At 45.9% G+C, this 26,482-nt stretch overlaps 1 protein-coding gene across 1 annotated transcript; it reads left to right on the plus strand.

The window, feature by feature from the left end:
- The first annotated feature begins 694 nt into the window (after positions 1-694).
- On the plus strand, positions 695-24,785 carry LOC120050482 (gamma-aminobutyric acid receptor subunit beta-3-like). The gene is made up of 9 exons (XM_038997068.1): positions 695-774; positions 859-950; positions 1,089-1,156; positions 11,941-12,161; positions 14,283-14,365; positions 17,075-17,212; positions 19,641-19,793; positions 23,282-23,529; positions 24,429-24,785. The coding sequence occupies exons 1-9, from the start codon at positions 695-697 to the stop codon at positions 24,783-24,785; spliced, it is 1,440 nt and encodes a 479-aa protein (XP_038852996.1).
- Positions 24,786-26,482: the final 1,697 nt, after the last annotated feature.

The raw sequence follows: 26,482 nt of genomic DNA on the forward strand, positions 1-26,482 counted from the left end.
ACACTGCGTTGTATGTTGCCAGGTGTGAGTTATCACCGTATATGTAAATCAAAGTCACCATGTGTTACTGTGCAGGTGAAAATGAAAGTGTTGTACCGAGTCATATTTCCTCTTGTTTCCCCCCCCCCCCCCCCCCCCAGGAATGCAGTCGATGGAAACAAGAAGTTGTTTGCAATCTATGATACCAGGTAAGTACGTCAGTCAGTCAGACTGACAGCCCCCACGGGCTCGAGTGGTCGATTTGATTATTGAATAGGACTTGGAGGAAGGGAGATAGACCCCTTATGACACGTTGCATCAGGTATAGAAATTCAGTCTAGACGTACATCTATTTGGCCCATTATGTAAAATCTTATTGGGATTAGAACATATTCAGGTTTATAGTCAATTAGATGAATATCTGGAGTGAGAGGGGTTGGCTCCAATCCAAGCAAGTACCTTTACCGCCTCCACCGGTGGCGTCTTTGCCAGTAGCCTATATACATTTCAGTTAGGAGTATAGTTCCTTCATGTCTCCCGGTTGCATAGAGAGAGAGGAGAGAAATCCAAAATACGAGTGATGTCAAACCGAACAGATCTGAACGGTCTGAAAAGCCAACGACTTCCTCCACGAGAACTTGCCAATGGAATAATCTGATTTGTAAACACATTGTACCGTTTTTGCGTTGCACGTTTTTCACCAAAACAGTAAGGAATGTGGGCTTTTCTGAGTGGAAAATTATTTAGTGTTCTTTCAGCACCAGTGATTGTAGCTGTCGTGTGCTGCGCACAAAGGTGAGTGATTTCTCTAGTAAAAGTGTGACGGAGAAACGAACGTGCAATTTTGTAGTAAACGCTATCTTTTTGTTGTTGTTTCAGCGTGAATGAACCAGGGAACATGTCGTTTGTGAAAGAGACGGTGGACAAACTACTAAAGGGATATGATATTCGTCTTCGACCAGACTTTGGAGGTACGTTTTCAAAAGTGGGGCAACCATGTTGCAGCGTGTCCATGTTTACTATGCAGATTCGCTCATCTTGGGCTCATATTGCAGCCATTTTTCGAATTCACTGTCATTGTAAATGATACCATTGCATTTGCATTACAGGGGCCCCTGTTGCAGTTGGCATGAGTATAGATGTGGCGAGCATAGACATGGTATCGGAAGTCAACATGGTGAGTGAACTCGCCCCCCGATTACTGTAAACATTGGGACTCACACAATTGTGCTTTTTGCTTTGCTCACTTTCATATAGTACTTGAATATGTTTCTCCTGGGATTCACGTAATGCGTAAACTTTCATTCAAAATCATGCAATAATGTCCTACAATTAGAGTTATTGTGTGCCTAACTATGTTTCACAATGTTTGTATTCGGCCAATATCACGTCAGATACCGGGCGCTGTCCATCAGACTAGTACTGAAAACATATGGTCTACATTTAGGATGCCGGAGAGGTACTCTGCTCTCTTTTGTCAGTTGTCTTGTGTGTTTTTACTCTAACTCAATTAACATTACTGAGTCATTCTCCCCTTGATCTTGTGCGTCAGTTGTGCTAACTCTGTTGGTATGTGGCATTGGAAATTGAAAAGTACAGTATGTTCAGCAACTCCAGCACTTCAAAGAGGAGTATTAGAAGCTTAGACATGGGCATTCTCTCCCTCCCTCTCTCTCCCTCTCTATCTCTCTCTCTATCTCGCTCTCTCTCTCTCAATTCAATTCAATTCAATTTGCTTTATTGACCTGACGTAACAATGTACATATTTCCAAAGCTTACTTTGGAGATTTACAAGATTAACATAATTAAAATAATAATAATCTATTGTCAATGGGACAACAGTAACAATAATAATCAAGGGTCAAAATAACCAATAACAATAACAATGGCATAGAGGACATGAGCAAGGATGGTTGATCTGACAGACAATGTACCTCATCTTATGGCAGGCAGCAATGTAGTGAGCTGCCGACACACAGCTCTCTGTGTCCTCCCCCTATAGGACGGGTAGTTTGTTCTCATCAGAGAGGTCTTTGAAACCTTGAATAAGGTATTTTTTTTCTCTCTCCCCAGCTCTCCCTCACACTCTCTCTCTCTTTGTCTCTCAAGTTCTCTCTCTGACTGTCTCTCTTTCTCTCGCTATCTCTCTCTCTCTCTCTCTCTCTCTCTCTCTCTCTCTCTCTCTCTCTCTCTCTCTCTCTCTCTCCCTCTCTCTCTATCTCTCTCTCTCAAGCTCTTTCTCTCTCTCTCTCTCTCTCTCTCTCTCTCTCTCTCTCTCTCTCTCTCTCTCTCTCTCTCTCTCTCTCTCTCACGAACGCGCGCAAGCGCGCTCGCACACACACACACACACACACACACACACACACACACACACACACACACACACACACACACACACACACACACACACACACACACACACACACACACACACACACACACACACACGTACCTCTACACCCCCCACCCCGCACACACCTTTACCACCCCATGTATCTGTGGCTTGTCTGTGAATACACATGCCTGGGCTCAACATCTTACAACTGTGCCTGTGCAGTGTGTATACTGAAAAGTGGAGCAGCATGTGCACAGCAGCTGTTCGCGTCTCTATCAGAAATAATGATCTCTGGGCTGCTCCCCTATCTGGGGAGGGGGGACTTCAGGTGAGAAGCCACTTTAGGACAGCGCCAACACATTTCAAGTTTCAACGTTTATTCGCCATGTGCACAGGATACAACAGATGTGAAACAGTACAGTGAAATTCTTACCTTGAGAATGCAGTGTTAATAATAACAATAATATAGATAACAAAAAAATATTGAAAAAATAACTAAGATGTGAGTTAAATAAATAAGAGAATGCAAGTATATACAGGTCAGTTCCAGTACTTTATTCAATGTGCAGAGGTACTGGAGTGGTTGAGGTGGGTTTATACATAAAACGTGACTGGTGTTAGGATATACATGTAAGTATTCAGAGCCCTTGACTTTTTCCAAATTTTGCTATGTTTTATTCTACAATTTATTAAATTGTTTCCCCCCCTCTAGACACAATACCCCAGAAGGACAAAGCAAAAACAGGTTTTTAGATTTTTTTGCTCATTTATATATACAGTATGTATACAAAATTTAAAAAAGACATTTACATAAATATTCAGACCCTTTACTCAGTACTTTGTTGAAGCACCTTTGGCAGCGATTACAGCATCAAGTCCTTTTGGGTATGACGCTACAAGCTTGGCACACCAGTATTTGGGAAAGATGGGGACTTTCTCCCATTCTTCTCTGCAGATCCTCTCAAGCTCTGTAAGGTTCGATGGGGAGCGTTGCTGCACAGCTATTTTCAGGTCTCTCCAGACATGTTCGATCGTGTTCAAGTCCAGGCTCTGGCTGGGCCACTCAAGGACATTCAGAGACTTGTCCCAATGTCACTCCTGCATTGTCTTGGTTGTGTGCTTAGGATTGTCCTGTTGGAAGTTGAACCTTCAACGCAGTCTGAGGTCTTGAGCACTCTGGAGCAGGTTTTCATCAAGGATCTCTCTGTACTTTGCTCCGTTCATCTTTGCCTCGATCCTGACTAGTCTCCCACTACCTGCCGCTGAAAAACATCCCCACTGTAACGGTTTTCTTCTGTGGAAGGAGAGGACTAAAGCGCAGCGTGATTAGTGTTCATCATGTTTAATAAAAGACAAAAAACTGAACACTTCCAAAATACAAAAAACAACAAACGTGAAAACCGAAACAGTTCTATCTGGTGCAGACACACAAAGACTGAAGACAACCACCCACAAAACCCAACACAAAACAGGCTACCTAAATATGGTTCCCAATCAGAGACAACACAAAACACCTGCCTCTGATTGAGAACCATATCAGGCCAAACACAGAAATAGCAAAACATAGAAATACAAACATAGACTGCCCACCCCAACTCATGCCCTGACCATACTAAATAAAGACAAAACAAAGGAAATAAAGGTCAGAACGTGACAGTACCCCGCCCCCCAAGGTGCGGACTCCGGCCGCAAAACCTGAACCTATAGGGGAGGGTCTGGGTGGGCATCTGTCCACGGTGGCGGCTCTGGCGCTGGACGTGGACCCCACTCCACCATTGTCTTTGTCCGCTTTCTTAGCGTCCTTTGAGAGGCGACCCTCGTCGCCGACCTTGGCCTGGGAACCCTAATAGAGGGCCCCACCGGACTGAGGAGCGCCTCTGGACTGAGGGGCGCCTCTGGACTGAGGAAACTCCTCCGGACTGAGGGGCAGCTCCGGACTGAGGGGCAGCTCAGGACTGAGGGGTAGCTCATGACTGAGAGGTAGCTCATGACTGAGAGGTAGCTCATGACTGAGAGGTAGCTCATGCCTGAGAGGTAGCTCATGACTGAGAGGTAGCTCATGACTGAGAGGTAGCTCATGACTGAGGGGCAGCTCCGGACTGAGGGGCAGCTCCGGACTGATGGGCAGCTCCGGACTGAGGGCAACTCCGGACTGAGGGACAGCTCCGGACTGAAGGGCAGCTCCTGACTGAAGGGCAGCTCCTGACTGAAGGGCAGCTCCGGACTGAAGTGCAGCTCCGGACTGAAAGGCAGCTCCGGACTGAAGGGCAGCTCCTGACTGAAGGGCGGCTCTGGCGGCTCCTGACTGGCGGGCGGCTCTGGCGGCTCCTGACTGGCGGGCGGCTCTTGCGGCTCCTGACTGGCGGGCGGCTCTGGCGGCTCCTGACTGGCAGACGGCTCTGGCGGCTCCTGACTGGCGGGCGGCTCTGGCGGCTCCTGACTGGCGGGCGGCTCTGGCGGCTCCTGACTGGCGGGCGGCTCTGGCGGCTCCTGACTGACGGGCGGCTCTAGCGGCTCAGGACAGACGGGCGGGTCTGATGGCTCAGGACAGACGGGCGGCTCAGACGGCGCTGGGCAGACCGGCGGCTCAGATGGCGCTGGGCAGACAGGCAATTCAGACGGCGCTGGGCAGACGGGCAGCTCAGGCGGCGCTGGGCAGATGGGCAGCTCAGGCGGCGCTGGGCAGACGGGCAGCTCAGGCGGCGCTGGACAGACGGAAGACTCTGGCCTGCTGAGGCGCACAGTAGGCCTGGTGCGTGGTGCCGGAACTGGTGGTACTGGGCTGGGAACACGCACCACTGGGCGAGTGCGGGGAGCAGGAACAGGGCATACTGGGCTCTGGAGACGCACAGGAGGCCTGGTGCGTGGTGTTGGCACTGGTGGTAGTGGGCTGAGGACACGCACCTCAAGGCGAGTGCAGGGTGCTGGAACTGGAGGCCTGGTACGTGGCGCCGGCACCGGAGGGCTGGTGCGTGGGGCTACCACAGGAGAGCTAGTACGTGGGGCTGCCACAGGAGAGCTGGTGCGCTGAGCTGGCACAGGACGTGCAGGGCTAGGGAGGCGCACAGGAGGCCTTGTGCGTGGGGCTGGCACAGTCTTCACCAGACGGCTAGCACGCACCTCAGAACGAGTATGGAGAGCTGACTCAGGTGACATCAAATCCCCGACACGCTCCGTCGGGCGGATGTCGTGCCTCATGCACCAAACCAGCACCTCCCTCATAACTCTCTCCTCCAATCTCCCCATTAACTCCTTTACTGTCTCTGCTTTGCTCACCTCCAATACCGCCCTGACCGGCTCTGGTTCCATCCTTGGCTCCTTACGGTAAGCAGGGGGAGTTGGCTCAAGTCTGACTCCTGACTCTGCCACACTCCCCGTGTGCCTCCTCCCAAGAAATTTTTGGGGCTGCATCTCGGGCTTCCAGCCGCTCTGCCGTGCTAGCTCCTCATAATGCCCCCTCTCTGCTTTTGCTGCCTCCAGCTCTGCTTTGGGGCGGCGATATTCCCCTGGCTCTGCCCAGGGTCCTTTGCCGTCCAACTCGTCCTCCCATGTCCATTCCTCCTTCTCGCGCTGCTCCTGCTGCCGCTGCCTGTTACCACGCTGCTTGGCCCGGTTTTGGTGGGTGGTTCTGTAACGGTTGTCTTCCGTGTCAGTGTTTGTCGCCACACGGTACTGTTTCGTTTGTTCACTTCGTTTATTGTTTTGTTCCAGTGTTCAGTTTCGTTTATTAAAAAGTCTTGAACACTTACCACGCTGCGCTTTGGTCCGATCCTTCTACCACCGACGACAACCGTTACACCCACAACATAATGCAACTGTAACGCTTTTCTTCTTCTTCTGCCGAGGAATATGAAGGATCGGACCAAAATGCAGCGTGGTGCGTGTCCATGTTAAATTATTAAACTGAACACTGAAAATACAAAATAACAAAGGTGAAACAACGAAAAAAACGAAACAGTCCTATCAGGTGAACCAACACAAAAACAGGAAACAACTACCCACAAACACAGGTGGGAACAGGATACCTAAGTATGGTTCTCAATCAGAGACAACGATTGACAGCTGCCTCTGATTGGGAACCATACCAGGCCAAACACAGAAATACAAAACATAGAAACAAAACATAGAATGCCCACCCCAACTCACGCCCTGACCAAACCAAAATAGAGACATAAAAAAGGAGCTAAGGTCAGAACGTGACAGCAACCACCACCATGCTTCACTGTAGGGATGGTTCCAGGTTTCCTCCAGACGTGACGCTTGGCATTCAGGCCAAAGAGTTCAATCTTGGTTTCATCAGACCAGAAAATTGTGTTTCTCTTGCCTTTTGGAAAACTCCAAGCTTGCTGTAATGTCCCTTTTACTGAGGAGTGGCTTCAGTCTGGCCACTCTCAGTGCTGCAGAGATAGTTGTCCTTCTGGAAGGTTCTCGCATCTCCACAGAGGAACTCTAGAGCTCTGTCAAAGTGACCATCGTGTTCTTGGTCATCTCCCTGACAAAGGCCCTTCTCCCGCGATTGCTCAGTTTGGCCGGGCGGCCAGCTCTAGGAAGAGTCTTGGAGGTTCCAAACTTCTTCCATTTAAGAATGATTGAGGCCACTGTGTTCTTGGGGACCTTCAATGCTGCAGAAAGTTTGGGGTACCCTTCCCCAGATCTGTGCCTTAACACAATCCTGTCTCTGAGCTTTAAGGACAATTCCTTCGACCTCATGGCTTGGTTTTTGCTCTGACAATGTAATAGTGTAATAGTGACCGGTAGCAGGATAAATAGATGCATACAAATGGTAATAGCAATAAATAATCAATGGACTGCAGTGTAATGGAGTAAATCCTCTAATCAATTTAAATTTAGCACAGGAGCACTTAGAACAGTCCATGTCTCGGGTTTATCATACACGTGATATTCTCAAGAACAAGACGCAAAAAGGAAAATACAGAGAGACAAACAGAAGAAAAAGATGAACTAATTAATTCACTGATTACATAATGGATGTTCTGGATGATGTTCAATTAAGACAACAAGTTTTGGATGATGTAATATTCATCCTGGAGGATGTTCAAGTGTCTCAGGACGCTGATCGAGGATCTGTTTTGCCCTTTAGATCATAATAAAGGAGATGACGTTGACACGGAGGACCCAAACCTGGATCAGCACTCCTCCTTTTATGACACTTGACACATACGGACCCTGGTCCTGTAGTGATTGCGATCCTTCTAGTAAGCACTGTAACCCGACCAAGTAAACCATTCATGTGCTTTGATCTTCCTGAAACCAGGGACAGTTGTTTACCTTGCAACAGGAGGCACTTTTGCTCCGCGACAATGGAAGTAGCCTGTAGGAAATGTGCAAATGAGATGCTCCTCTTTCACTTTGATAGAAGAATCTCTTTGAAGATAATATGTAGTCCCGTGGGGACTCTGTATCTTTGAAATGGCAGAATTAGCTCTAAAACACTGGCTGGGCCTACATGTGTAGGTAAATTCTGCTTTTGTGTATAGTCAGTGATCTTTGGTTAATAAGCTCTCTCTCTCTGTGAGAACCTCAGTGATGGCTACATTTGCAGTTTGTCTTCCAAAGGGATGTTTTCTCTCTACTCTTAACACTGCATGGAGGAGGCAGGGGAGTGACTGTCATAGCCGTAGCCATCAGTTACCATGGGAACTAGGGTAATTACGAGCACTAACTGTATGACTGTGTGTTGACTGCACCCAGGTGATGTTATAACTTGAAAAACAGTATTGACCAAAGAAAATTGATGAACAATCTGGATGGCCACTGTGCACTTCCTTTGTTATATTTCCGCAGTTTATTGAACAATAGATTTTTACTTAAATTACTGTCCATTTCAGGTTAGTTGAATCTCAGGCAACTGGAGAAGAAAGAGAAGAAATGTTTTAGGGTAGCTTCAGTCAAGTTGTTGTTGTATGACACGCTTATTGTGTGTCGTATGGAGGAGATACGAACCCGTAAGGGACTGCAGAAATAGATAACGCTTTGAATTCACTCTGAGATAGCCCGAGTAACCAGCCGTCAGTACAAGTCCCTCTGCAGAGTGTGTGTGGGTGTGTGGGTGCAGAAAATCTGTCATATGAAGTGGAGATTTTTCCTCTCTCCAACTGTTCCTGTCATTACTGTTTGCTTTTCTCTGTGTCTATCTGAAGAAATCCTGCCCATAGACCACACTGACCCTGTAATTTACATATAGGTTCATTTTAACGTTCCATCAGGGACTATGTGTAACCAGATGTCAAAGTGCACCATTATAACCCTTATGAATATTGACAGGTCTGCTTGGGGTTGTGAGGCAATTGGTCTCCTGAAGTTAAGGCCGTATTTCCCAGAGTGCTGTTGGAGAGTTAAAAGAGGAGTAATGGGGTTATGCTTCAACGCTGACCCCCACTTTATCATTTATGATTGCTATCGGACATGATTCTATCGATCCATGAAGCCAGCTCTCTGCAGTAGCATGATCCCTCTACAACGTCTATAGAGCGTGTGTGTGTGTGTGTGCGTGCGTGCGTGCGCGCGTGTGTGTGTGTGTGTGTGTGTGCGAGTGCTTCCTTTTGGGCATGGCAAAAGCTGAAGATAAGTGCCCACATTTCCGGTGCAATGCTTTGGCCCAGCATCATATCATGTTGCTTGTGTCGGTGTACACAGGCAGTTATTTATCCCTTCAGTCTTCTGTGTAATTCTTGGTCACTTCCTGCCCCTTGTCAATCCCTTGTAAATCCTGTATCAAGCCTTTTATCACCATTTTAATCCTGATTTATCTATCAAACCTCACTAATGCACATACAGAGAGATCCATTGTTATCGCAGCCAAAGCTCTGTGTGTTTAGAAGCCATTAGTATCCATTACATCTCCATATATGGCTCTGGGTCTCCCCTCTCATAGTGTATGTAAGATCATTTCTGGGGGTAATCAGCTCCTCCTACTAAAGGCCCTTAGAGTAGAACAGAGACCATGCATGCTATTTTTCATATGCGGCTGAGGTTCACCACAGAAGTGGGGAGAGAGGGTGATTTCCCGCAGTGAAAAATGGGCTTCCAAGAAGAAATCTCTTGGGGAAGCCTGTGGAATTGCTTTGAAAATGACCGACTGCGTCAAATGATTCTTGACTGAGTTTTGATTGATAAATGATGATCACGTGTAACCCGAATTGGCTGCATTGATTTGTTTTTATAACTGCATTTGCAATTTTGAGGATCACTGTTCGTGTAGGTTATCGCTGTTGGCCTTAGTATGCTGTTATTGATTGTTACTATGGCTATTAAGGTGGCTATTATTTCTCACACTATCCAAAGGTGTTTTAGCCTAGAGACTTCAGTTGAGCTATGAGCGACATACTGTAGTCGACATAGAGAATGTTTGCGATCAGTCCGTCACAAACCGTTAGCTGACTATTGCCACTGCACTATGAATATCTCCTTTGATTTACGTCAATCTGTATGATAATATATAGCTAAGGACCGTACAGAGGTTGTGTTTGTGCAGACAGTACATGATGGCATGTGGGGACCGCATGAAAATAAGCCTGACGTAGCTACTCACAATATCAGTTGGTATTGTATTGGCTAATGACCTTGGGGTCTACGCATAAATTCATCTTTCTACGAATGCGTGATGTCATAAGGAGCCCGTTTGTAAATGCACTAAAAGTACACCGATTTACGTCAAGGGGTGTGACCATAGAATTACGGACGTTGTTGGTGGGATGGGGCCGGTTCCATAAAGAGTGGTTTTGTGTGAAAGCATGATCATGATAAGCTAGTTTGATAACGAGGAGTGTCTGTTGGAGACAGGGAGCAGATGCAACGACAAATGAGACTAGTAGGCTACTGCGTCGGTCAGTATGCAGGGATCATCACACACTGTAGGCTGAATAAACGACGCCACCAAACAAGAGCAGGTTCAACTCCCACCAGGGCCTGTGTCCCAAATGGCACGCTATTCCCTATACAGTGCGCACTACTTTTGACCAGGGCCCACTATGTGAGGAATAGGGTGCCATTTGGGACGCACACAGTGTCATCAGGAACATTAGGTCACTAAATGAATTACAGAATGACAAAAAAAAAGCTTTCTTGGTGAATGTAGTAGCAGTAAAATCGCAGTAATATGGACAACCATGACTGATAAGTCATGGTTGCGTTATTGAATGAAAATAAATTAAAGCCTATACACAAACACACACACACATGCACGCACGCACGCACGCACGCACGCACGCACGCACGCACGCACGCACGCACACACACACACACACACACACACACACACACAGCTAAACAGTGCGCAGTAAACATGTAAAGAGCCTTCCCCTCAGTCCTTCCAGGTTGATACTTTGAACGGAATTGAAACTGCAGATTCCTCCTTTAAGGAGATTACCACAATTGCCACTGTAGCATGACAGCATCAGTGTGATAAACTGTCTGATTCAGAGTCAGACTTCACAAGGTGAGCAACTACTCCTTTATTTGAAATGCTCTTTGATTGTCCCCGTGCAAGATTTATAAGAATTCCAAGGCAGCTGCTGCTTTGAATGCAGGACCCGGCTACAGTGGTTATTTAAATCATTCATGCTCTTTCATGTAAAGACTTATCTAAAACTACATCCCTGACTGGTTTACACTTCTCACCCCTGGAACGCTCCCATCTTGAAATACCTGAAATAATCTCCAGGGACATCATTGAACAGCTGGTTGGAGGTGTAGAGAGTCATACATTTAGTGTACATTTTGTATCTCTTTATCCTAAAAACTGATCAAATGGAGGGAGTACGTGCCCCCTCAGTTTCAATTGGCATGACGTCCTGCCTCTGGCTCCCTTCCATAGCAAGCTGCAAGGACTGAGTAGGCTGTGCACTGAAATATTGGACCCAATACCACACAATGTAATTGGCTTCAGTCAGAGACCATGTGGTTGGCTCCACTCATAACAGTGCTGCTGGCGTAGAGAGAGAAACACATTGCTGTCGGGTATTTTGGAGTGTGTGGCGGAGCCACTTGGACAGACTCCTGGTACAGCCTGGCCCTGCCTACAGTATGGCTGTTGTGTAATCACCATTAGGACTGTGGCTGAATCACACGGCCATGCCACACACAGCCATGCCACATCTCCCGCTGCCTGGTGGGAAGCCTTCTACTGCGGCGGCCATTTTGACACAGAGAGTCGGTATTGAGGAGTAGTGGAGTGGGTTGAGTGGGTCTGAGAGAAAATTTGGAAAACCAGTTTGGTTGGCATGGGGATGGGTCAGAGTAGAGTACTGTGTGCCACCATGTTGCAACCTTACCCCTCACCATTCTGACAGCTTGTGACTGTAAACTCCTCATCTCTCCTCCCAAAATAGGCCTATCCACAATCATTCTCAGAACTATGGGGTGCAGCCTCAAGAAACACACACACACACACACACACACACACACACACACACACACACACACACACACACACACACACACACACACACACACACACACACACACACACACACACACACACACACACACACACACACACACACACACACACACACACACACACACACACACTGTATGTCAATCAAAAATAAGGAAGTGAATATACTACAGTATACTAACATCACCATATGTTAATCTCCTTCCAGGACTACACTTTAACCATGTACTTCCAGCAGTACTGGAGGGACAAGAGGCTGGCGTACTTAGGGATCCCGCTGAACCTCACCCTGGATAACCGGGTAGCAGATTCACTCTGGGTCCCTGACACCTACTTCCTGAATGACAAGAAGTCCTTCGTCCACGGTGTGACGGTCAAGAACCGCATGATCCGCCTCCACCCGGATGGAACAGTGCTCTACGGCCTGAGGTGGGTTCCAAAGCAGTGGAATCAATGGGTTCTAGATGAATGCATCCAAGACTGATTCATTTGAAGGGATATCACAATCTTTCATTTGATTATTTTATAGTAATAAATGCTGTGTGGTGTATGAGCTGCTAGGTTTTTTATGTGTTTTTAAAGAAGTGGGGCATTTCCACTCCTCTCTTTTTTGTCTGTTTATTGGATAGCATAGACAGAGAGGAATACTAGAGGAGAGAGCCCAGAAATAGCAGTGGACCAGATTTTTAACCATGCTGCAGTGATCTTTGTGTTCCGGAGGCAGTGGCTTAGACCACTGGACCACCTCTAGGCCACCAGCTGCTATGTTTTTGGCTAGTAAATATAATCCCTTCCTATAGGCTCAGTTTAGCTTTTCCCTCAACATATTGGTGCAGTAGCGTGTACATTGTCATGCTTTGTTGAAATATGTATTTTACAAATATATGGTGAGAAGAAAACATGGGAAAAACGAGAAAATGTATAGATGATGACGCAAGCTCAGCTGTTGCTTTGTTATGATTCCCTGTTTCAATATCCATAACCATTGGTCTTTGTTGTTTGACAAGTCCTGACTTGTTCATCAGGATAATGAATATGTATAATGCATGGTTTTCTTCCAAATTGAGCCATCCAGCATGGAAATTCAATGATTTTTGCATTTTAATCACTCGCAGTGGGCTAGTTTTGAATTATACGTAGTTGTTTTATATCAATTTGATTTAATACAATGCGTTGATTCTGTTCTTTTAACATACTGTAAATCTGTTTCATGTACCCCCTCTAAAGAACACGTGTGTGTATGTGGGTGCATGAGCTTGACCCTGTGTACAGCTCATGTAGAGTTGTGTTATTAGCTGTGCGTGGGTGGGTGTGTGTGCGTGTGCTTATGTGGATAAGTGTGTGTGGTTGTGTGTGTGTGCGCGCGTGCATGTACTTCCTGTGTGTGTGTGTGTGTGTGTGTGTGTGTGTGTGTGTGTGTGTGTGTGTGTGTGTGTGTGTGTGTGTGTGTGTGTGTGTGTGTGTGTGTGTGTGTGTGTGTGTGTGTGTGTGTGTGTGTGCGCGCGCGGTTGCACGTGCGCAGGTGGAATCATCCATCTTGTCTATTAGCTACTAGCTTCTGACAAACACACTCGTCTGGATTTAATGCAATTCTGAGATGACAGTATAGCTATTTGATCGAGCATTCTTATCCATAAAGACATATATGACGTATTGTTTTAGATTGTGGAGCTTGAACTGTCTTAATGGTCACAGCTTCACTAACGGAGTCCAGGAATTTCTGACTTCTTCAAGCCGAGGGCAAGTGAGGAAGATCAATCGCTGTTGTACCGGAAATATTCAACCGCATGACCTGACCAAAAGGACAAAGCCCCTAGTGTTCATATCTATACCATTTAACAGACACTTTTATCCAAAGCGACTTACAGTCATGCGTGCGTACATTTTCCGTATGGGTGGCCCGGGGAACGAACCTATTATCTTGGCGCTGCAACACCCTGCGCCACCAACTGAGCCATACGGGACCACAGTCCACTTGTTATTATCCCAACCCAATCAATCACTCACCCTGAAACATACGGTCCAACTGTGAGTGATAATGTATGGAATGGAATGCCAGAGAAGGATCTCCAGACATTACTATGTGGAATGTTCAGATGTTACATTACCTGTCCAGTAAAGTAACCGAGACGTGAGTGTACAGTGATGATGAGTTCTGGTTCTGAATTTTGGCGTATCTTAAGGTAATCTGGTCTACCTGGCTGAACCTAATACCAACTGAAACACTATGAGTAAAAGATCAATGCACATATATAGTTTCTCTTCAACAATTATAGTCTATACTGGAATGTATTCAGTTTCAGCTCTTCTTGCTTACAAGTGGGAACAGAGAGCTGTCCTTTCTCTCTGTGGAGTTGACTGTGGTTATTCAGGAGATAATAACGTCACGGTGAATAACATTATACTGTAATTATATGGTTTCATGCACAGACGAGAAGTTAAGGTGGATCCACAGCAGACACTCTGGATGGAGAATGTGTGTGTGGGCTCCGGTAAAGCTTAAGTTAATGTGATCCTCTTCCCCCTTGTGTGTGTGTGTGTTGACCTCAGGATCACAACGACGGCAGCCTGTATGATGGACCTGAGGAGGTACCCTCTGGACGAGCAGAACTGCACTCTGGAGATCGAGAGCTGTGAGTGACCTCAATACCATCAATCTCTGAAATGACTATTTCAGTATTACATTTCAGTATTTCAATATTTCAGTATAAAAAAGAAATCAAGTGTAAGATTTCAGTATAAGTACTATTTATAAACTCAGCAAAAAAAGAAACGTCCCTTTTTCAGGACCCTGTCTTTCAAAGATAATTTGTAAAAATTCAAATAACTTCACAGATCTTCATTGTGAAGGGTTTAACACTGTTTCCCATGCTTGTTCAATGAACCATTAACAGTTAATGAACATGCACCTGTGGAACGGTCGTTAAGACACTAACAGCTTACAGACGGTAGGCAATTAAGGTCACAGTTATGAAAACTTAGGACACTGAAGAGGCCTTTCTACTGACTCTGAAAAACACCAAAAGAAAAATGCCCAGGGTCCCTGCTCATCTGCGTGAACGTGACTTAGGCATGCTGCAAGGAGGCATGAGGACTGCAGATGTGGCCAGGGCAATAAATTGCAATGTCCGTACTGTGAGACGTCTAAGACAGCGCTACAGGGAGACAGGATGGACAGCTGATCGTCCTCACAGTGGTAGACCACGTGTAACAACACCTGCACAGGATCGGTACATCCGAACATCACACCTGCAGGACAGGTACAGGATGGCAACAACAACTGCCCGAGTTACACCAGGAACGCACAATCCCTCCATCAGTGCTCAGACTGTCCGCAATAGGCTGAGAGAGGCTGGACTGAGGGCTTGTAGACCTGTTGTAAGGCAGGTCCTCACCAAACATCATCGGCAACAACGTCGCTTATGGGCACAAACCCACCATCGCTGGACCAGACAGGACTGGCAAAAAGTGCTCTTCACTGACGAGTCGCGGTTTTGTCTCACTAAGTTAGTGAGATGGTTGGATTCGGGTTTATCGTCGAAGGAATGAGCGTTACACCGAGGCCTGTACTCTGGAGCGGGATCAATTTGGAGGTGGAGGGTCCGTCATGGTCTGGGGCGGTGTGTCACAGCATCATCGGACTGAGCTTGTTGTCATTGCAGGCAATCACAACGTTGTGCGTTACAGGGGAGACATCCTCCTCCCTCGTGTGGTGCCCTTCCTGCAGGCTCATCCTGACATAACCCTCCAGCATGACAATGCCACCAGCCATACTGCTCGTTCTGTGGGTGATTTCCTGCAAGACAGGAGTGTCAGTGTTCTGCCATGGCCAGTGAAGAACCCGGATCTCAATCCCATTGAGCACGTCTGGGACCTGTTGGATCGGAGGGTGAGGGCTAGGGCCAGAACTTTCAGGTGCCTTGGTGGAAGAGTGAGGTAACATCTCACAGCAAGAACTGGCAAATCTGGTGCAGTCCATGAGGAGGAGATGCACTGCAGTACTTAATGCAGCTGGTGGCCACACCAGATACTGACTGTTACTTTAGATTTTGACCCCCCCCCCCCCTTTGTTCAGAGACTTATTATTCCATTTCTGTTAGTCACATGTCTGTGGAACTTGTTCAGTTTATGTCTCAGTTGCTGAATCTTATGTTCATACAAATATTTACACATGTTAAGTTTGCTGACAATAAACGCAGTTGACAGTGAGAGGACGTTTCTTTTTTTTAGTTTAGTATAAGATATCAAATCACAATGGAGATTACTGTGATGTGTTAAAGGTCCAATGCAGCCGTTTTTATCTCAATATCAAATCATTTCTGGGTAACAATCACCTTACTGTGATTATTTTCAATTCTAATTTGAAACAAGAAACAAAAATTGACTCCCTGGGTGTGGTCGGAGTGGGGAGGGGAAAACGGAAAACTGTTATTGGCAGAGATGTTTGGAACTCTCTTTCTTATTGGTCTATGATACTATTTTACCACATGGTGATGTCACCAGGCAGGCCAAAACTCCATCCCACCAAAACAGGCTGAAATTTCAGGCGATCTTTTCAAATAACTCCTACGCTAAAAGGCTATTATCATAATTTTCACAATTTCACAGTATTATTGCAACCTTTGAGTGTGGAAATAAACACTGACTATACAAGCATTAGGAACACCTTCCCAATATTGAGTTGCACCCCCCCATCATAACAGCCTCAATTTGTCGGGGCAAGGACTCAATTCATCGAGGCAAGGACTCTACAAGGTGTTGAAAGCATCCAGCATCCATGCTGGCCCATATTTACAGTTGTGTCAAGTTGGCTGGATGTCCTTTGGGTGGTGGACCATTCTTGATACACATTGGAAACTGTCGAGCATGAAAAACCCAGCAGCTTTGCAGTTCCTGACACAAACAGGTGTGCCTGGCACCTACTTGCATACCCCGTCCAAAGGCACTTACATTTTTTGTCTTGCCCATTCACCATCTGAATGGCACATATACACATTGCCATGTCTCATTTATCTCAATGCTTAAAAATCCTTCTTTAACCTGTCTCTTCCCCTTCGTCTACACTGATTGAAGTGGATTTAACAAGTAACTTCAACAATGGAGCATAGCTTTCACCTGGATTCGCCAGGTCAGTCTATGTCATGGAAAGAGCAGGTGTTCTTATTGTTTTGTATACTCAGTGTATATAAAACACAGGAAAATCATGTTTTTGATGGCACTGGGCCTTTTTTTAGCAGTTCAATTGAGTGAGTGGAGATTTAATGATCTGTGACTTAGTTTCGTCACATGGTATCCAACTCCAGTAGGTTCATTCTAACCCTGTCTTTCTTTCTGTGGTTCAGATGGATACACGACAGATGACATTGAGTTCTACTGGAAGGGAGGAGACAATGCGGTGACGGGGGTGACACGCATTGAGCTGCCACAGTTCTCCATAGTGGACTACAAGCTGGTGTCCAGAAACGTTGTCTTTTCCACAGGTAAAGCCCTTTAAAAAAAAAATCACATTCTCAGAAAATACACATCCTTACCATGTTATTTTCCATTTAGCTTTTTACCCAACCAGTGTTCCACTATGAAACTCCTCACTGCTACTTCAGTTTTCTAGTGGCTGTATCTTCCAGTTCGGATGAAATGTTATCGGTATCCTTGACATCATTTGGTGCGTGGGTGCGTGCATGTTCATGTATGCGGGCACATGCATGTCAGGTTGTGAGAGTTTGTATGTATATGCACTTGCTTGTATGTGAGAACCCCTCACCATCCCTACCTTTTATTTGAGTCCCTGATGGCAGCCATTAAAGTTTACTGTCCAGTCTGGCCCCCTCTATACTCTTTCCCCTCTCCCTGGCTCCTCTGAGGACCCCTGCATCATACTTCAAAGGCCTGTCTCCCTCCCCGAGCCTGGCTAAAGACCAACTTTCCTCCATGTGCTGCTGTTGCTTGCTTCACTCACACAGACCCACACAGGAGCAGTGAATGATGGTAGGATGGCAATTACCCAGCTGTTTTCTTCAGCTCTTTAAAAGAGAGACGCCATGGAGGAGCAGCCTGGGAAACAGGGCATCAGAAATGTACGTGGAAAATCAGGCCCAGAGCATCAATTTTTCCCCTCCAAGCTCACAAGGAAACATTGCCATAATGATTTCAAGTTTCAAGTTTTAATGTCATGTGCACGAGTACAGTGAAATGCCTTTCTTGAACCCAACAATGCAGTCATCAATAACAATGTAGTGCTACAAATGACAAAAAAACACACAGGAAATAGAAATAAGAAAAACACAAGAAAGTAAGTAAGCATACTTTATACAGGGTCAGTCAGTTCCAGTACCATATTTACAATGTGCAGTGATACTGGAGGGGTAGAGGTAGAGGTAGACATTATGAGAGTTTTCACGTCGTGGTCGTCATGGATGTTGTCATGGTTACCATATCACCATCATCAACACCATCCTCCTATTCCGTCCTCTCCTCTCCTCCTCCTCATCCCCCTCTTCCTCCTCCTCATAACATACGGTGTACTCTCCCACTCGCTGACAAACGTCCAGAGACACAGCTAGTGTGAACGCTTAGTTGCACACCTACATCCTCTGTATCACCAATCTTCTTTCAACACCTACTTTCGCCTCCCACTATTTCTCTCATAATGTTACCATTCTTAAAGGGACAGTTCCCTTCCATGACGAATGTGCCTCATCTCACGTATACAGTACACGGACAGCAATCCATGGATCCAGATAGTTTGTGATCCGAGAGTTTTGATTGGTTTGTTTAGGAATTGTCGTGTGCAAATCAATGGGAGTGGTATGATCCATGTTAGCGTGATTCAAATCCCATGCTTAAATAAATAGCCAGAATGAATACACCCCTGATCACACAAACACAGTTCACTTTCATGGCAGCCACGTTGTATTCCTTCTCGCATCTATGGGCTCTCCTGCTCTCACCTTTTCCCTTCGCTTGTGGACTTCAATGCACAACACATCAGCTGTATGAGACCAAGCGAAAAAACCTTTACAAGCCAAACCAAATCATAACCTCTACACACAGCCTACATCGTTGTCACCATATTTGCAAAATTAACATCATAAAGTAACGTCATCAGTCCAACAGTTGCAAACTAGAGTTTCTATTGGACAAATTCAGGTATGTTAATCCCCGTTTCATTCCATTTAAGAAACGTAATGTGTGGTCTGGAGGATATTTTTTTAGGTCAACTTGTCATAGTAGCAGTGGAATGACTTCCTCCTATCGCTTAGAGGTGTACAACTGACACCCTTGAGTTCCGCATTCCTTCTGGTACTCATTTGTCCTTGGCTCTTAATGGATCAATAAGTGTCATTGATTGGCTGAGGAGTCCACACACTTGGATACCCAGATGTTAAATCGTCTCTGATTAACAAGGCAAGACATGGACGAAAACCATCAGACGCTACGACCCTTGAGGACCAGAGTCATGCATCACTGGTTTAATGCTATACAGAGAGGAAGGAATGTGCAATATACATTCAACTCAAATGGTCATTTATGACGACAGATATGTGATGAATCATAAAGTGTGTTTTTCATAAGCCAGGTCAGAGAAGAAATACATACATTACCAAATGCCTAACATATCAAGCGCCAAGACTTTTATACATGCATAAATTATAAAATAATATATGTCGATTGAAAGTGCAACATTTTCTATCATCACAGTTAGTATTGAAATATTTTATTATTTGCCTCGCATTCATAGCCAACGTGTGTCAAATTGTTGTGAAGTATGGTTCAAGGATGCTTGTTTCCATGGTGATAAATCCAACCCATGCTGCCATTGCCATAGAAAAAACACGAGGTGTTCCAGTATGCTCCTCGAACCAAGAAGTCGTTCATTCTATTCAACCTCTCAACATCCTGTTTTTATAGGTGCCTACCCACGACTGTCTTTGAGCTTCAAGCTAAAGAGGAACATTGGCTACTTTATCCTGCAGACCTACATGCCCTCCATCCTGATCACCATCTTGTCCTGGGTCTCCTTCTGGATCAATTACGATGCCTCGGCTGCAAGAGTGGCATTAGGTAGGTGTACAAGCACCATATGTTACACATTGTACAATATTAACAAGTATCTGAATCCCGTTTCCCTATTATTGTGACTGATCCCAACATCCCACTAGTTATACAGTCTTAGAAAAAAAGGTGCTATCTTGAACTAAAAAGGGTTATTCAGCTGTCCCCATAGGATAAGCCTTTGAATAACCCTTTTTGGTTCCAGGTAGAACCCTTTTGCATTCCATGTAGAACCCTTTCCACAGATGGTTCTACATGGAACCAAAAATAGTTCTTCTACCTGGAACCAAAAAGGGGACAACCGAAGAAAGCTTTTGGAACCCTTTTGTAGGGTCACAAAAACAGTCTAGTCCATGAGATAATTATATTCTAATTCTATTTTGATGGTCTACTCTGTATTACTGAATGGACAGATTCCCCTGCACTCTCTCATGAACATAAAGCAGAGAAATGGGAGGTCTTTGCAAAGGCATGCAATATCCGGTGGCTTGCTAATAAGGAGTCCACCAGAGAAAAACATTAACTCCCTCAGTGATGGATCGTTATGGGATTTCCGTTGCCACCCAGAAGGGTGCTTTGTGGAGGCTGCATGCCGGTAAGAGCAGCAATCAAGATATCAATGCAGTGGGAAAACAATTGAATTGTTTGAAGGTAAAATTGATTAAGGAGCAGTGTTACAGTGAATTCCAAATCCAGACGACCCACTTGGCCCTAATCTTGTTCCAGCACATTTTCTTCACTCTCTCGTGGTGTACCTTCACTCAATAACTCTGAGCAAAAGAAATGAAACTCCCCATTCAGTTTCAGTATGTACATTTTAGCAGACTCTCTTATCCTGAGCGATTTTAAAGTAGTGAGTGCATACATTTTAAAGTAGTGAGTGCATACATTTTAAAGTAGTGAGTGCATACATTTTAAAGTAGTGAGTACATACATTTTAAAGTAGTGAGTGCATACATTTTAAAGTAGTGAGTGCATACATTTTAAAGTAGTGCATACATTTTCATACCGGTCTCCCATGGGAATTGAACCCACAAACCTGAGTGTTGCAAGCATCATGCTCTACCAGCTGAGCCACACAGGCCCTACAGTGTGTTCAGTGTAGCTCACCTTCTGCATGCGTTCAGTGGTGTACAGGATGCAAGGTGCAGGTAAAGCAGGGTAACCTGGCTAACCAGGTTACAGGGTAACCTGTAACCTGGACCTGTACATGCAGTGTTCAGCGATGTAACACTCCGGAAATTTGTTCAAAGTACCAGAGCTGTTCCGTGTACTGGTGCTGTTTAAAGTACTGTATTCCTTTGGTTAATGTCCTCTAGAGTTGCTAAGGCTCTGTGATCGTACTTCCTTACTTTTAGACTAGAGTATCTTCTGACACTTAGAGACACTTATGTGTGCACCAAATCTCATTTCTTGATAACCTCGTAACCCCCAATTTCAGAGAACAGACGATAGGAATAATGTATCGATAATGCCATTAGCAAGCAGAGTGCTACAGGATCTGAAGTCATTTGCGCGATGCTTTAGTGGCTCCTTCGCGATGATTATGCAGCAGAAATAGAGTAGGGAGGCTGTCGGAAACATAAAATGAGATAGACATTAAAGGAGCAGTCTGGGATTGGTGGATCCATTTTTGAACTTTTAAATGAGTGATATATATATATATATACCCATTGATTTTTATAAATGCCTCATGATGTATTGGCTTGTTTTATGCCATAGTTTGTAAACAATGTAATGGTAAACATACACTGTATAGCCTAAAAACATGGCTGCAACTATCATTTTGGTATCATGTATGGTCAGTCCTTAGCACTAAAGTGACTTACAGTCATGCGTGCATACATTTGACATATGGGTGGCCCAGGGAATTTAACCCACAACCCTGGCGGTGCAAGCGCTATGCTCTACCAACTGAGCCATACAGGACCACATACTGAAGGCTCTATAGCACAGTATAGGCTCTATACCACAGTAATTACCAGTAGACTAACCCATATAGTTCATTGTTCAGTAGCAGACCAGTATGTTAGCAGATGTGGAGTACTTATCACTTTCTCACTCTGGGAGGTACTATTTAAATGCAAAATGCCTGACATTTTTTCCTTTGAAAGTGGCTAGAGAGAGCGAGCGAGAGAGAGAGAGAGAGAGAGAGAGAGAGAGAGAGAGAGAGAGAGAGAGAGAGAGAGAGAAGCTCCATAAAAATATATTTATCCCCAGAGAGTCCGGTCTCCTGATGAAAAAGAAGGGAGGCCCACGGGCACATGGCCCTGTGATTAAATTGTCAGGTCGGCGGGTGCAGTGAAGGACAGAGAGTAATAGAACCACAGAGGGAACACCGATAAAGAACATGGCTGCCGTTCAGCAAAACCCCAGAGATCGCTGCAATGAATAAAAGCAAAAGGGGAGAATGCTGCTGTTCCTCAGAGAGAGAAAAACACACACGCGCACATTTACACGCACACACACACACACACACACACACACACACACACACACACACACACACACACACACACACACACACACACACACACACACACACACACACAGCAAACCCATAATACTTAAAACTGTCTCCTTTAATGTTCCAATAAATCAAGGAAAGGGCCAGATTGATCCTACACTCTAACTACCTCCAATGTTGCTTTATGACAGTACTAGCTACTGATACACATGGTTTATATTTCTTGTAAAAGAAAATACATGTTACTATTTTGCTGGATGTCAGTTTTCCTACATATGTGTTTCTGCATGGACAACAGATAAAACATGTGCAAAGAATGCATTGTTTCCATTTAGGGGCCTTTCTTTAGGACAGAATGTGTAGTATATTTAACATGAGACATTCAATTCAACGCCTTCCATGGTTAAAATGTCACTCACAGCTGGAGGCTGAATGTACACAATTATTCAACGAGTTATTTGAGGTTGGTGGTGTCCGAGGGGCAAGTAGAGGACTAACTTTTGAATTTCTATTCGGGGAGATTATTATCTCCGATTTTGGCTCAGAGCACAACAAGACTACCAAGTCCCATTCGTTATATACTGTAGCCAACTCTTCTACCATTGTCACGCCATGCATGTTTTGGAGGAGGAGTTAATTGGCCAAAGCACAAACAGACTGGAGCACCAGGTTACAACGAGGCAATCCGAGGCTAAAATTCTGTCAAATAATATTCCCCTCTGTTCTGGGAAGTGGTTTGGTTGGAACATAAGTACAAATAATTAGTAGACTGCAAATTGACCACAAGAATCTCAAACAGACATAATGTTTGACTAAAACATAATTTTTTCAAACCTTGCTTACATTTGTATATGATCACGTGTCTCTCCATTAAGCATGGGGATACTTGGGAACAGATTGATTTAATTAAAATCACTTGGAGCTGATTTCCTGGCTTTTTTACAGTCTTTATGTCCAACAATGAACATTTCTCAGAAAACTTGGGGGGCCAATTGGGGAACCCTGCCTTAAACTGTCAGTTGTAATCCAGGGATCACCACTGTGCTCACCATGACCACCATCAACACCCATCTGAGAGAGACGCTCCCCAAGATCCCCTACGTCAAGGCCATCGACATGTACCTGATGGGCTGCTTCGTCATGGTCTTCCTGGCCCTGCTGGAGTACGCCTTCGTCAACTACATCTTCTTCGGCCGTGGACCACAGATGCAGAAGAAGCTGGCAGAGAAAGCCGAGAGGGCCAACAACGAGAGGGCGGCCAAATATGACACCAATCAGGTAAGTCTTCATGAAGATCTCTGTCGAGACGCTCTAACTTCTTCAAAGTTCTTCCAAGTTTCTTGGGTTTCAGGTTAAGAAGTTGTCGGGCGTTATCTTTGCGGTCCGCACACTCTTACGACGGCAGATCAGAAATTCTATAAATATGGTGTTGTGTTTCTTGTGGTTAGTCTCCTCAGGAAGGAGGTAAAACGTCATCTCTTAAGCTGACTAAGCAGCCTAATAGAGCAAAAACGCTCCGTGTCTCACAGTCGGTGAGTCTTGACCAACGGACACCTATTTTTTCACTATCTGTCTGACTTGTTTGTCACAATTGACTGACATTACATTTTTTTTTTTTTTTCATGTCCGCATGAGAATTTAATGAGTCTGTACGTGTCGCTTGTTACCCAAGTTATCATTGTCCTTTTTTCAACTTCTGGTTTGACATTTGCACGTCCAATGCAAGTCTGCAAGCCCTATGTTCTGTAGTGTTGCTACAAAACAGATATTGTGCTGTGTTATCCATTCAAACGTTCATTCAAAGTGACTTGTTCTCATTGCTACATAGTCTCATATCTTGATTCTCCAATGTATGTCATTGGTCTAAATCAGTGGTTCTCAATCCTGGTCCTGGGGACCCAAAGGGGTGCACATTTTTGTTTTTGCCCTAGCACTACACAGCTGATTCAAATGATCAACTCATCAAAAGGCTTTTGATGATTTGAATCAGGTGTGTAGTGCTTGGGCAAAAACAAAAATGTGCACCACTTTGGGTCCCCAGGACCAGGTTGAGAACCACAGGTCTAAATGGGTCTATAATGAACATAGTTCCGGTTCTCATCTCAACCTGTCCAGAGCAGGACCATCATGTTGTTGTAGCTCCAGATCATACATCAATCCTCTACTTCTATCTCCAGGCGGAGTCCCACGGTAATATCCTGCTGACCACCCTGGAGATCCACAACGAGGTGGCAGGAAATGAGGTCACCACCAGCCTGGCGGACAGCAGGAACTCCTCCGTCATGGGATTTGACAACACCAGCACAGGTACCGGCGTCCAGTGCAGGAAGGCGAGCCGGGCCTCGGGTCCTCGCCACAGCCTCGACAGGAACGCCCAGCTCAAGAGGCACAAACTGCGGCGGCGCTCGTCGCAGCTCAAAATCAAAATCCCTGACCTGACGGACGTAAACGCCATCGACAGGTGGTCGCGGATTATCTTCCCCTCCGTTTTCTCCCTCTTTAATTTAATCTACTGGATGTATTATGTCAACTGATTGACTGATTTTAGGGTTAGGTGGTGTTGTCATATTTTTTCCCTCCTTTGTCATCATTTTGTCTTTTTTACGTGATAGGAAATGTTTTGCTATCGAAAAACAAAGGACTGCCTCTATGTAACACGGACAAACTGCTTTGACCCCTTTGTTAAAGTTTTTATATTTGCAGTCGTACTGTAACGCTTGTTCTCCTCCTCTTCGTCCGAAGAGGAGGAGTAGGGATCAGACCAACATGCAGCGGGTTTAGAAAACATAATGAATTTATTAAACGACGAAGACGAACACGAAACAACACTTGGAATAATTACAAAATAACAAAACGAACGAAGACAGACCTGAACTAGAGAACTTACAAAATAAGACGAAGAACGCACGAACAGGAATAGACTATAAACAAAAAACGCTACAGTCCCGTGTGGTACGAACATACATACAGACACGGAAGACAACCACCCACAAACAAACAGTGTGAACACCCTACCTTTATATGGTTCCCAATCAGAGAAACGTAAAACACCTGTCTCTGATTAAGAACCATATAAGGCTAATTACCAACGACCTAAACATAGAAACACAAAACATAGAATGCCCACCCCAACTCACGCCCTGACCAACTAAACACATACAAAAATAACAGACAACAGGTCAGGAACGTGACAGAACCCCCCCCTCAAGGTGCGAACTCCGGGCGCACCCCTAAAACTCAAGGGGAGGGTCTGGGTGGGCATCTGTCCGCGGTGGCGGCTCCGGCGCAGGACGAGGACACCACTCCACCATTGTCTTTGTCCCCCTCCTTAGCGTCCTCCGAGTGGCGATCCTCGCCCCCAACCCTGGTCTAGGAACCTTCACACCGGTCCCCCCTAGATAACTCAGGACATAGAGGTAGCTCAGGACAGAGAGGTAGCTCAGGACAGAGAGGTAGCTCAGGACAGAGAGGTAGCTCAGGACAGAGAGATAGCTCAGGACAGAGAGATAGCTCAGGACAGAGAGGCAGCTCAGGACAGAGGGGCAGCTCAGGACAGAGGGGCAACTCAGGACAGAGGGGCAACTCCGGCCTGGGTGGCAGCTCCGGGCTGGGTGGCAGCTCCGGGCTGGGTGGCAGCTCCGGACTGGGTGGCAGCTCCGGACTGGGTGGCAGCTCCGGACTGGGTGGCAGCTCATGACTGGGTGGCAGCTCATGACTGTAGGGCAGCTCATGACTGTAGGTCAGCTCATGACTGTAGGGCAGCTCATGACTGGAGGGCAGCTCATGACTGGAGGGCAGCTCATGACTGGAGGGCAGCTCATGACTGGAAGGCAGCTCATGACTGGAAGGCAGCTCATGACTGGAAGGCAGCTCATGACTGGAGGGCAGCTCATGACTGGAGGGCAGCTCATGACTGTCTGGCGACTCTGGCGGATCCTGGCTGGCGGGCTCTGGCGGATCCTGGCCGGCGGGCTCTGGCGGATCCTGGCCGGCGGGCTCTGGCGGATCCTGGCCGGCGGGCTCTGGCGGATCCTGGCCGGCGGGCTCTGGCGGATCCTGGCCGGCGGGCTCTTGCTGCTCATGGCTGGCTGACGGATCTAGCTGCTCATGGCTGGCTGACGGATCTGGCTGCTCATGGCTGGCTGACGGATCTGGCTGCTCATGGCTGGCTGACGGATCTGGCTGCTCATGGCTGGCTGACAGGTCTGGCTGCTCATGGCTGGCTGACGGA

The sequence above is a fragment of the Salvelinus namaycush genome, chromosome 7 (genome assembly GCF_016432855.1).
Source record: "Salvelinus namaycush isolate Seneca chromosome 7, SaNama_1.0, whole genome shotgun sequence".
Classification (NCBI taxonomy): domain Eukaryota; kingdom Metazoa; phylum Chordata; class Actinopteri; order Salmoniformes; family Salmonidae; genus Salvelinus; species Salvelinus namaycush.

Bases quoted from the DNA above. Each gene is read 5' to 3' on its own strand.
- LOC120050482 (XM_038997068.1), top strand. From the start codon at position 695: ATGTGGGCTTTTCTGAGTGGAAAATTATTTAGTGTTCTTTCAGCACCA. The intron at 1,157-11,940 runs GTGAGTGAACTC...ATCTCCTTCCAG, and splicing joins TGGTATCGGAAGTCAACATG to GACTACACTTTAACCATGTA. The intron at 14,366-17,074 runs GTGAGTGACCTC...TCTGTGGTTCAG, and splicing joins CACTCTGGAGATCGAGAGCT to ATGGATACACGACAGATGAC.